This window comes from Martes martes (assembly GCF_963455335.1).
Source record: "Martes martes genome assembly, chromosome: X".
NCBI classification, from domain to species: domain Eukaryota; kingdom Metazoa; phylum Chordata; class Mammalia; order Carnivora; family Mustelidae; genus Martes; species Martes martes.
This window is the reverse complement of record NC_137897.1, coordinates 10,174,668-10,187,841: the sequence shown is the minus strand read 5'-3', so window position 1 is coordinate 10,187,841 and position 13,174 is coordinate 10,174,668. Positions and strand designations below refer to the sequence as shown.

Genomic DNA, 13,174 nt, shown 5'->3' with positions numbered 1-13,174 from the left:
CTGCTTCTGCCTCTCTCACTCCCCCTGCTTGTGTTCCCTCTCTTGCTGTGTCTCTGTCAAATAAATAAATAATATCTTAAAAAAAAAAAAAAAGCTCTAAATGCCAGATTTAAATGTAGTGTATGCTAGTCTAATTTTTTAAAAGATTTTATTTATTTATTTGAGAGAGTGTGTGTGCATGAGCAGGGGGACGGGCAGAGGGAGAGGGAGAAGCAGACTCCCCGTTGAGCAGGAAGCTTGATGTGGGACTCGATCCCAGGACCCTGGGATCATGACCTGAGCCAAAGGCAAATGCTTAACCCACTGAGCTACCCAGGCACCCAAGTCTAATGTTTTCTTAGTGACAATTTAAAAATAACAATTAGTAACACATTTTATTTTATATATGAGTACTGCTTATCACACGGCGTATTTTATCAATACTGCTTTCCTGTTTCTTCCATGGAAGAACTTAAGAAGTTTCATATAATAAATATTATTTTAAATGAGTTGAGTAAAAATGGAATAATCTTCGAAATAAAGGTATTTTTATGTACTTGTGTGTGTGTGTGTGTGTTAAAGGATGCCATTGATGCAGTTTAGAACTTAACTTCTTAAAACTATAAAGGACAATGATTATGAAAATTTTTCTTTATATCTACTAGGATAACACACTTAAACTTGTATGCACCCATTTAAGCTCCTCATCAGAAAATAACACTTCATGAATTAAAGTCTATAATAATATAAAGCAGTCTCAGCCATTGTTTATAGCTTCTATATATTGTATTTTTATAAAGGAGTAAGTTACTTACAGAGGTATTTAGGATAATAAACCTTAAAGCAGTTGATGATAAAGCGTACAAAGTCCATGTCCTAAAACAAAGATTATACATTTAAATCTTTAAGACTATCTACATTAGAGGATTTTATATTGCACATTTCTAAAGGTGATAAACTATTAAATACAAATGAGACAATTCTTTAAAAAATAAGCTCATATATAAATACCTACCTATATTGCCAGGGATTAAGGTTTTAAGTCATTAAGCTACTTACAACAATCAGTCCTAAAATCAAGTAAAAGAAACCAGATGCTTAAACATCATTCCCGTTACCTGTAACTAGTGAGATACTTCAGGCTGCTTAAGTAACATGACATTACAAAGTGGAGCTAAGAGCAATGCCTATAGAGAAATTCTAAAAATCTGTTAAACAGTTAAGGAATTACTGAAACATGTATACAGTTTCCAATCTCACTACTTGGAATGATAATACATGTAACATCAATCCTGGTATATTTGCTTTTGAAACCTGATTTCTACCACTTGTAATAGTTACAATAAAATACGTTTTATCAATCTTTTCTGCAACAGCTAATCTGAACATACTGGTGTGCTGTATCTACTTCACTTTTAGCTTCTTTCCTCTTATTTAGGGAACTCAAATTAGAGTAAGAATTTTTTAGTTTGTATCTGAGTGTTGTTCATTGAGCCTAATTCCTGGGAAACTTTATGAACATAACTATCTGTTGGTTCTACCGCACTGAACACAGCAACATGAAATTAGGTTATGATAGTCACTATTCATTCACATGGATCATTTCACTCCCTGTTATTCCATGGCTGCAAGCCGATTTACTAATCCTGATCAGCTGTCTCATAAGGACTGTAGGATGAAAGATAATCATGCAAAGTTAAACCCATCAATTATTGAAAGGTGTGTTGTCCAGAGATGAGTCTATAAAGTCATTTCTAGGATACGAATGGAGCATCTTTAATTTCAGTAAACTGAAAGTAAGCATCCTTAATTGTCTTACGTATTTTTTATGGAATAAATCCTAGCATATAATAGTACCTTTACAACTGATCATTATATCCACTGGGCACCGAATTTAATAATTTATGAGTCAAAGAAATATCTCACAATAACTAGCTGTATAAAAATTTGGTTACCTAGTATATGATCTGTGGCCCCCAGAGACTTTGCCTAAAAAGTCTTCATCCAATATTCTTGTTTTCATCTTTTAACTGAATAGCCTTATTTATCAAATCCCAAGTTACTGCTAATTCATGTGGATTTGGTAGGATACCACTGGTTTTAAGTATATTAGTGGGTACTACCTGAAAAAGTTCCATGAAATCTATTGCTGTGCATTCTGTGAGGATGTCTTCAAGGACTACTTATTATCTTGTAAAATGTCCTCCCTTTGGGGACACATGAAATACTTTTCTCTCCAGTTCAAGTATCAGTAATGAATAAAGTTCTCCTAAGACACTGGTTTTAAAGTATGGCCACTGAAATAATTTTAAATGATTCCATTTCTTTCAGGCAGGCAGATGAAAGACTGGACTCCAATTAGTGGCCCAACTCTAACAAACAGCTTTTAATTTTTTTTGCCTTGCAATTCTGCATACTGTTTATAAGCCAACTTAAATCCTCTGTGAATCATGAGGGAGTCATATATAAAAATAACACAATTAGGATTCAGTATTTTAAAACATTAATAATGATTTAAATACTTAGTAATGCAAATAAACCTTATTTATAAATTAAAGATAAAGAGACAGCATATAAGTAGTTTGAAAAAAAAACAGACCGTTCAAGTCAATTCCTTGCCCCTATGTTTGGCAATAAAAAACATTAGCATTTGTTTATGATTCTGGGTTAACAATTAGAAACCATCATATACAAAGGATGACAGAATCATGATTTATTTTTATGGAATACCTATTTATCTAGGTATTTTGATTTAGACTTTTGGGTATAAAACAATTTACTCTGTATCTACAACTCACTGAAATGGAAACAAGATTGAAAAGATCCAGGGCAATGGACTCCTAAAATATACATAAAGATGAAAATAAAAATGTGTGCTTCCACCACCCAAAATAACCTCTTGTTCTGTCTAGGTTTTTGTTGTTGTTGATGTCTAAGAGTTCCTTTTTTGGAGGCTAGGTATCACTAGCACATAATCCTGTCACCTTTTTCACTATTCATTTTTATTTTTAAAATTTTTTTATTTTTTTGATGTAGTGTTCCATGATTCATTGTTTGCATAAAACACCCAGTGCTGCTCATTAATAATCTAAAAAAAAAAGTATTTTCCAGTATTACTAGAACTTATTTATAAACATCATTTTATATAGCTACATATACTCTATCAATTAATACACCATAATTTACCATTTGGCCATGCTGACATTTACATTTTTTCTAAGTTTTCCCGATCTTATTTTTTAATTTTTAAAAATTTTTTCTAAGTTTTCACTATTTTAAATGACACTCTGAAAAAAACACTTGGCACACAATGCTTTTTTCTGTACTCAGGATTGTTTCTTTAAAAGAGATTTCCAGAACTTTGTTACCAGGCCAAAGAATATGAATACAGACACCTTAAGATTCTTAACATATGTTGCCGAGCGGATCTGCAAAAAGGTTTCGTTACTGCCCCAGAGAGGTGCGTGAAGGCCTCTTCACCGCCACCAGAAGTAGCTAAGGTCTGACCGTAAGAGACAACGGCTGTAATCAGTGTGCCAAAGGATCCTCATTGCTGCTGAAGGGTCTGTAGTTACTGAGGTCACGAGGGCCCAAATTAAAGTCTGCTGGGTTTTCCTTATTTTTTAAGCTGGACAAAATTATCTGAAGAAAGCCGGTGTCCAAAGCTAACCAAATCAAGCAAACAAAAATCGCCAACAAAATGACCAAGTGCCGTAGGTGCAGAAGTCAGGTGAACATCTCCCGATTGCCAAACACGGTATGAGTCTAATGGTACTACGGAGAGCATGTATCACTTCCCCGAGTGTTTCCTGAGCCACTACTCTGTGCCAGGCACGGGGCTAGGTGCTGCGGGATATTAGTTCTGACAGAAGAGTTCAGTGTTACCACAGCTACTACCACAGCTACTCATTACCCTGCCGGCTTCCACGGCCCACACTGACATCTTGTATGTCACACGAAGAACATTTCTAGGAAACACAGTTTTCCATGCCAACTACCAAAGCAAATTTCTTTCTTTGCAATCCTATTTGATGCTCGACTTGACTCACAATACACAAGGAAAACAAATCCCAAACAGACCTTGGTCGGCTCAAACATACAGCGATATTTGGTTGGGAGGAGGGCCGGGGAGGACATGACGATAAATAACGCTTGCGAATTAAGGAAATGCTTACTATGCTATTTATGCCAGTTTCTGACAGGTCGAACATCACTGTTACGGGTTTCCCATTTTCTCTTTTAGCATAACGTTCCAGCCAGAATGCAATAAGCTTCTTTTTGTCCAACATGGTTTTATGGTCTTTTACGTGATACTTCACCCTGATCCAGACTTTCAACAGAACACAGGATAAAAATAAGAAAAATATCTGTCATTAGAATATGATTATACACATAGACCATTCTTTTGCCTTGACATTTTTCTTCATTTACAATTCATTTGCTTGCTCAGAATAAAAACATCTCTTCCTTCTTTTAAATAAGAAATAGCGTGCGCTTGGGAACTTAGAGAGGAGTAGGAGGGGAAAGTCTTCTCCCCCGCCTTGGGAAATAAGCAAACTTCTCTAGTAAGAGGGAAAAGAAAATACAGGTGAACAAACAATATTGGGTAATAACCTAAAAGTACTGTTCACTGTGCATGACCAGAAAGCAAGCCAGTGGTGCTGAGAAGACTAGAACAACATCCCACGCGGAGAAGCAGCCCGGACAGAGGCACAAGGGTGGCACAAGTCGGGGCGGGCACAGTGCCACAAAGCACAGCGCACGGCAGCTAAGGCAAAATGTGGCCAGTGCTGAGACAAGAAGCTCAAGAGACAAGGGCTGGGCTGGAAGGACTCCAAGTCATACGCTAAGGTGTGCTTTTCCTACTTAAGACATCCCTCGGGGGCAGCAGCACGGAGGGGAGAATGGAAGAGGCAAAGAAGGAAACCCAACAGGCTGTGCCCTGGGAAGGCGGTTAGGGTCTGAACTGAGGAAGTGATGACCGAAACGGGGAAGGGGCTCCACGGAAGCTGTGGCGGGAGAGGAGGTGGGGAAGGGACAGAGGCTGTGGGCCTGAGCTGGGTGGCGCGGAACGAGGGCAGGCGGTGGATGCGGCCCAGTGGGGCTTTTGTGGGGAAGGTGGCCGGCCATCAGTCCAGTGGGACCGGTCAAGTGGGTAGCGGGGTATACAGATGCACGGCCCCTGGGAACCGTGTGGGGTCATCCCCGTCTGTGGGGAGGCAAGGTCCTTGAGATCACCCAAGGGGACCGTGTCAGCTGGGAAGGAAAAGCAGCCAAGAAAGGAAGGAAGCCTGGGAAGCGCATGTAAGGGACGGGGAAGGAGAGCCGGTGACAGGCGAGAACTGCCAGAATACTGCTAAAACAGGAGTGGAGCACAAGCCGCAGAGAGGGAGGGCAGGCAAGCAAGTGCTCGGGGTGTGGCTCAGACGCTCCGGCCCAGCCACAGCCTTGGTACAAACCAAGCTGGATTCTGGACAAAGGGGAGAGAGGAGTAACACGGTAGTCATCAGAATCGTAGGGATGGTTGTTACTGGTCCAACCACACATAGCAGGAAGTATTCTTCTACATAGCAGAAGCTATGGCAGATTTCACAAGAAGTTAAGGGGAGAAGACTGGTCGGGGTTAGGGGGGCACGGACAGGACAGGGACAGACTTTGAAGTTGAAAAACCCTTAGCAACCATTGAAAAGATTTTCCACGAGAATACTGTGTTGAATTTTAATATCACTAAATTACAAAGAAGATAACGGCTCTGAATTACATTATTTTGGCTATGTTACAGGATGCGGCATTCGCCTTCACCGCCTACTTTATCATAATGCAAACAGTACACACAACTAAGTGTTTGACACTCCATCAAGATGGCCCTAATGGTCCCCAATTGTGGGAAACTTAATGTGTGGTACATATGAAGAAGGTTCTGCCTATTAATAATTCAGCTGAGATAAATGCATCTCAAAATCGTGAAAAGCCAGTACATCAATTAAATATACTTACACAACTTGTTGCCTTCTTTGTCATAACCGTGGAGATAAATACCACCAATTTCCAATAACCATCTGGGAATGGAGGATTCAGTCAGGTCTAAAAAAGGATAAACATGATGAGTAGTTGTAACTCGGGGGCCTTTTAAAAAGAAAACTTAGAGTGGAAAGGTGATGTTATACAGTAGGTCTGATATTAAAAAAGATAAGCTTATTCAAATATCTGGAAAGAACCTCTGGCAATAAAAAAATGGTGTTTCTTACTAAATAAACATATTACATAAAGACATGGATGAAAGAAATGAGAAAAAATCCATTTCCCTTGACACATCAGCTATTATTATGTGGACACATTCCCATGTCTTGGCTGTGTCTCACATAGTAACTTTCAACAAATACTATCACTATTGGACAATTTCAAGATAACGTGCTAGTAAATATTCACATTACAGCCTCAGGATTGATTTAAAAATCACTTACGGTTTCTCTAGTAAAATATTTTTCTACGAAGACTGATATCCAATAGAGTCTAACACATTTTATAATCTTGGGGCAAGTGGAAAATACTTCGGGGAAAAAAAAAAAGTTAGATCCTTTAGCAGGAGGAACAAAACAAGGGTCTGCCCAGTCTCTAGTGAGAACACAGCAAGGCAGCAAATGCCAAGGCTTTTGTTTCATTCACCAGTAGTTCCCCGAGAACTTTCGAAGGTTCTTTACCTTTCTGCACCACCCCTTTACCGTATCTTGGCCACGTGTCACTGGAAACTAGCAATTCCATATAAGGAAAAACTACTGTTGAGCTTTCAAGTTCATTCTCTAGTTAAATGATTTACATTTCTTTGCTTGATTAATAAATGCTTCACCATTTGTTGAAATGATCTATGGTTTTTACATTTCCAATCAAATTATTTCTTAAATACTCCCCTTCTCATGGATTCTTTCTCTAAGTATGAAGACTGGGGAGAGTATCTGCTCTGGATTTATTTGTTGACTTTTTTGTCTTAAGTCTCCAGACTCACTCACTCCAGGGTTTGTAACCCTCAAAGTCAAGAAATCCTTCTTTGTACTTCATCAAAACCAGTAGTTATGTCAGATTCCGCCTGTTAAATATTTAGAAGAGAGATAATGGGTAACCTTTCCTGTCAAGGGTTCTTCATATACTTGAAGACTATTAAAAAAAAAACAAAACACTTCCAAGATTTAAAACTCCCATTTTGGGGGAAAATGTCAATCTAGAATTGGGTCTTGAAATCAGTAAGTTAAGCAGAGGCTTCCATAGGCATCCTTGGGGATAAGCCTGCTTTTTTAGGGACCCCCAATTATTTCATAATGCTACAGGGGGCACCTATGAGCACAAGGAACTGTGAGGATAGAGAAAGACATAAGGCAACAACTGAAAAACAGAACAAAACAAGTAGAGATGATGCAGTTCTGCTATGGCTTAATGGTACTGAACTAATAAGCACGCACAGATTAGAGACTCTACTCTGAGTGAAAGAGTCTGAATGTAATTCTGCTGCTCCCTGGTGATCTCATTTCCCTATGAATGATACCACTTTGAAGACATTTGTAAGATGCTCCTTTCAAAGGGTTAGTGGGTTTTTGTAAAACATTATATTTTGGTGTTTATGATGATTACCAAGAATATCTGTAAACACACTATTTGATAAATGTAAAACTAACATTTATGCAAGGGACCGTATACTGTCAAGGTTAAATTGAATGTCTTACCGTTGACGCACATTTCTTTCCTCCACTGAAAACTCTCATCAAGCATCTTCAGTGCTTCATCGACAATATTATGTCTCCAAACTAAGTAACTTTCAACCCAGTTATCATCTTGTTGTAGCCTTTCAACATCACGTGGATCATATTTATCTGGCTTATCTGGGGGAAAACAGTAATAGTAAACAGTAATAAACAGCCAGGTCAGATAAATTCTGCAGTGAACAGTAACACCAATGCCAGGAGAGAAAAATTCAGGCAAGACAAAGCAAAGCTACAGAAGAGAGCTACTTGAAGGATGCAGTTCAGACAAAAATACAATGTAAAGGACTGATGGGATTTCTAACTGAGAGGAGAATAAAGTCATCCAAGGATGGCAAGCTTACTTTAAATAAGCCACAGTAGAATTAAAACATGAGACCACAGTAAAATTTTTTTTAAATTTTTATTTGTTTATTTGAGAGAGACAGAGCGAGCACGAACACGGTGGAAGAGCAGAGGGAGAGGGAGCAGACTTCCCGATGAGCTAGGAGTCCTACCACGTGGGGCTTGATTCTAGGCCCAGGAGATCACAACCTGAGCCAAAGGCAGACACTTAACCATGTGAGCCACTCAGGCACGCCAAGACCACAGTAGAATATTTTGCATGACCCTAACTAAAACTATAAACCAACATCTAGGAAGATTGTGTTGCCTCAACTGGAAACCCTTACCCTCGTCAACGAAAAAATGAAGTTTTATATGTAAAGAAAAAAGTTGTACTTGAGAAGACATCTGTTTGGCAAAATCATCTTAATTTTCAAAAAAAAAAAGATTTATTTATTTTAGGAGCGTGGGGCAGGGAGAGTCTTAAGCAGACTCTGCACTGAGTGCAGAGCCTGACCTGGGGCTCAATCTCACGACCTTGAGCCAAAACCAAGAGTCAGAGGCTCAACTGATTGTGCCACCCAGATGCCCCTGGCAAGGTCATTTTAAAAAAATGAAATACAAAATGGAAAACTGACCATATGTGTAGTAGTCAATATTTCCCATAACTTATTGGAATAACTGTTTCCAATAGTAATTTCTTATCTGCTTACACATAAGCTATGGTACTTGATACTCCTCTTTCCACATGTTGCTTTATTTTTCTGTAAGGGAGCTTGGTTTTGTCACAAGCACCCCTGCACATCCAAATTCTACCATTCTGCAAGACTTCTTTCAAATGCTTCCTCTTCCACAAAAATTCCCCTCAGCCCAGAAGGAATTCCTTCCCTCCTGTGACCAGCTACAGGACATAAACTAAGCCTTTCTTAAGGCACTTCACATGTCTTCCCCTCAATCAGAGTGCCAGAACTTCCCATGTAGGGACGATGTGTAACAGCACAGCCTACATACAATGCAGGACTCCTTCAAAGCAGGTTATACTAGTGCCAGTGAAAAGGCCTGCAGGATCACTGGATCTAATCCTTCTCTATTTTCATTGTCTCAGTTAATGGGACCCTCCCAGGGGCTCAAGTGGGAACTTTAGAAAATTCCCTGGCTCCTTCATCTTTTTTTTTGCATCTCGTTAGATGCCAAGTTTTATAGATTTTATCTCCTATTTGCTCCGCCTTATTTCAAGCCATCAGAGATAACAGCCAAGAAGGCAGGAAAATATAAACTGCAAAGACGCCTCATTGAGCCTCAATTTCCTTATCTTTAAACTGCTTTAGATAATCACAGGGCTGTGTGAAGATCAGATGAAAAGGTATATATGAAAGGTATATATGAAAGTACTTGGATGTTTAAAGCACGATAAAATAAAAGATTAGACCATGAATCATGCATTTGGCATTGTGTTACCTTGGATATCTGGGCTCTACTTTTCTAATCTATATGATGACTGATTCTATAGCAGGTAAACCCTGGAAAATATTTTTCGGCTCTGTTCCTCAAAAGTTCATCAGTATACAAAGTAAAAATTTTCTTTAATTTATAAACATGAGTTGGATAGGAAAGAGCTGATACTGTTTCACATCAGGAGGGCCCGTGAGAGCACCTGCGCCCTGGGAAAGCACCCTCCAGTCTGGCCGCTCTCCGCTCTGCCAATACACTGCTGTCCTTGGGACTTACAGACTAGCCTCCTTCATTTTCAAGAACATTTCTGCCAAATGCCGAAGTCTGAATAAGCGCAGTGTGCTGGCCACAAAGAACATGACTAATTCAGTTGGCAATTCAAGCATACAGAAATGTTTCATGTATACTGCCCGATTCTGTCACACAGAACATTCCAAGGACATGTAATAAAGGGTCAGGGTTTAATAAAATTTACTGCTTCATCAGGGGCTTTCTAAAATAAAACCGGCTTCTTTTTTTGTTGTTTTAAACTGAGAGTGGCCACAGTGAAGACTACAATGACCACTAGCCTTGATTTGGGCTGATGAGCCGGCAGTTTTGCCCATCCTGGTTTCTGTGCAATCAGCTCAAATGTCAGCATTATTAAAAAAAAAAGGCAAATGGCTTATTAGCATTATTATGAAAATAGTTTTGACCTCACGGGCTCTTGCAGAATTCTGGGCAACCCACAGGGTCCAAAGACGAAACTGAGAACAACTTACCTGGACCAATGTATGGCAAGTGGTAAAAAAATAAATATTAGCCATAGTAAGAAGAATAAACCATGACTGTTGTTACTATCATTATAACCACCGCTGGTATTACGACTAGGGATACCATAAAAGAGACAGTGCCCATTACTACGAAATGTAAAGCGCACTACTTTTGGATAGCTTTTAGGGATGCATATCTTTGAAATTAGAAATCTCCATTTATATCAAAATGACTAATTACTGTTATTGTCAGGACCTGTGCTTATATATGAAATGCCTGTTCAACATTTACCCCTCTACAGATAGACAGGGAAAGAGAGAGCGGGGAAAAGACAGGGAAGGAGAGGATTGGAGAGGAGGTCCCCTATGGTGGTGGGGAGGGAGGGAGGCAGGAAGAAAGTCAGGACAGAGAGGAGGGCTGAAGCGGGGCAGAAGGAGGAGGAGAGAGGAGGAGAGAGGGGAGAAAGGAAGAGAGACAGAGACAGAGAAAAAGAGAGTCAACTGAACATTCAAGGCAAGGAAAGCTTGGCCAATGAAAACACAATTTGCTGCTTTCAAGCACGGCCCCCAGGCAACTTAACCCTCAAAAGTGTGAGGTGGTTTTCAGAAAACCTGTCCTCTGGTAAATGCAGATATTATAGGAATAAACTAAAGAGGTCACTCGAAAGGTAACTAGAGCTTTCAAACACACATTTGTGCATGTATACCTCTGCCCTTCCCACCTACTCAAGACATCATTTTGAAAGACTTTACCTCTCCAATAATTAAAGCATAAAAACGAGGAAGAGATCAGTTGTATACAGAGACATGTATTTAAACGCCTACATTCTCGTAATACCTCATCCTCACTACTTTTGTCTTGCCGAAAACCAGTGAAAACTTCATCGCAAACCAACACTAATCTCAAGTAATGGCTTTTTAAGCCTGAACTTTGCAGTTCTTCCAAAGAGCTCAACGGTCATTTTGGCCACTCCTTTGTAAGAAACCTTAATGGTTCACCTATGGTTCACTGTGTCTTTCCATTATTTATTTCTTACACGAATTTTGCTGTGTAGCTAGGTCCTATACTTATACAGTAGATAACCACCAAACACTTACTCAAGTTTAGAATTTGGCAGAGAAAGAACTAAAGATAAATGGCAGTGGAGGTTGAGCTCTCAGACAGACAGTACTACATGTTTCAGGGTAAAGATGACTTCTCTTTCTCAGCTTCTCATCTCTTTCTCTTTTGTGTGTACACACACACACACACACACACCCTCATTCGCACCCCTTCATACTCTCTCACATATACACTCCAAAAAATTTTTAAGTTTTGCAGGATAAATACAGTTTTTATTTGTAAAACGGTGAATTCTACTATTAACTTTTTCTCCCCCATATTTGTCAGCTGGTGAAATTACCAACAGGTCAGAACTGCATTTTAAAGGTAATGAATATGAAAAAAATGTCTAGACAAATTCAGGATATGGGGCAGAGTGATGGAATCAGAAGACCCATGCTACTAACTATAGGGACTGAGCAAGTCACTCTAGGCCTGATTCTCTTCTCTGTAAAATGGAGATAAGGTCTGCCTACCCACAGCTTTATGAATATCAAGAACATTCTGAAAATTTTAAATACTATATAAATGAATTTTCGTTAACATAAGGTAGAATGCTATCCATGAATGTAAGATTAAATTCTTTTTTTTTAAGATTTTATTTATTTATTTGACAGACAGAGATTACAAGTAGGCAGAGAGGCAGGCAGAGAGAGAGGGAGAAGCAGGCTCCCTGCTGAGCAGAGAGCCCGACTCGGGGCTCGATCCCAGGACCCTGGGATCATGACCTGAGCCGAAGACAGAGGCTTTAACCTACTGAGCCACCCAGGCGCCCCTGTAAGATTAAATTCTAATTGACCTACTAATCCGTTGAGAACGTCTTAGAAGTATACTGTAGTTATTATAAATGTGCCTAAATAAAATTCAGATCAAGTTTGGAAAAAATACAAAAGTATTCTGATAATGAAAACTAAAGAACAGTTCCTAAGACAATGTAGTGATGTTCGAAAGCAGCAAATATACAACTATCAAACATTATAGTAATTTAAAACCTCCTAAACCCTCTTATTTCTCCAGGACTTTGAGCACTGATCCACTTCAAGTCCTGGCAGGGCCCTGGAAGAGCATCTGTACCGGCTGGACCATTTCTATCGGCTGGACCATGTTACTGTCAGGAGTGATCAGGCTGAAATAAGAAAATATTCCCTTAAGGACATCCTTAAGGGAATGGTAGTAGGCCACAACCTACCCTAAACCTCCACTTTCCTGTGACGTCATCTGGCGAAAGACTGAGAGGCAGGTGCTCTTTTAAGATGGGATGAAGCCAGTAGGCTATAGCAGTGATTCTCAAACTTGAGCACCTGTTAGAATCACCAGGAGGGCTTGTTTAAAAGGGGATTATGCAACCCCACTCCCAGAGTGCTTAATTCACGGATGGGAACAAAAAATCTGCATTTGTAACAAGCTCCTACAGGATGTTGATGGGTGCCGGTCCAGGGATCACACTTAGAGAACCACCGGAGTATTACAGGTGTTGAAAAAGTTTCCGCAAAGGGCCAGATGGTAAATATCTAAATGTCTTAGACTTTGAAGGCAAAGATGGCTGCCGTTGTTGATTCTTCTTTTTTTTAAGCCATCCTTTAAAAATACAAAAACCATTCTTAGTACAAGGGCTGTACCAGAAGAAAACTTTGCTGACCCATGATTTGTTTAGAGAGGGGAGGTGCCTTCTATCTTAGATGATACGTATCTTCATTTATTTATACAGATCTTCTTTCAGTGTTCTTTAGGAACACAACTGTCTTGATAAAAGAAAAAAATGTTGTAAATTTCTTCTATTAGATTGAAGCAGTTTAGAGATTGTGTTGCTATAA

At 39.4% G+C, this 13,174-nt stretch overlaps 1 protein-coding gene across 3 annotated transcripts in view; it reads right to left on the bottom strand.

Moving 5' to 3' along the window:
- Window positions 1-13,174, bottom strand: part of MOSPD2 (motile sperm domain containing 2) — a 58,953-nt gene that overhangs the window by 33,355 nt on the left and 12,424 nt on the right. For all 3 annotated transcript variants that reach the window (XM_080795803.1, XM_080795804.1, XM_080795805.1), the window contains exons 3-6: window positions 7,695-7,850; window positions 5,977-6,063; window positions 4,155-4,309; window positions 795-855 (exon numbers count right to left, since the gene is read on the bottom strand). In XM_080795803.1, the coding sequence (XP_080651929.1) occupies window positions 795-855; window positions 4,155-4,309; window positions 5,977-6,063; window positions 7,695-7,850 (459 nt within the window). The remainder of the gene's footprint in view (window positions 1-794; window positions 856-4,154; window positions 4,310-5,976; window positions 6,064-7,694; window positions 7,851-13,174) is intronic.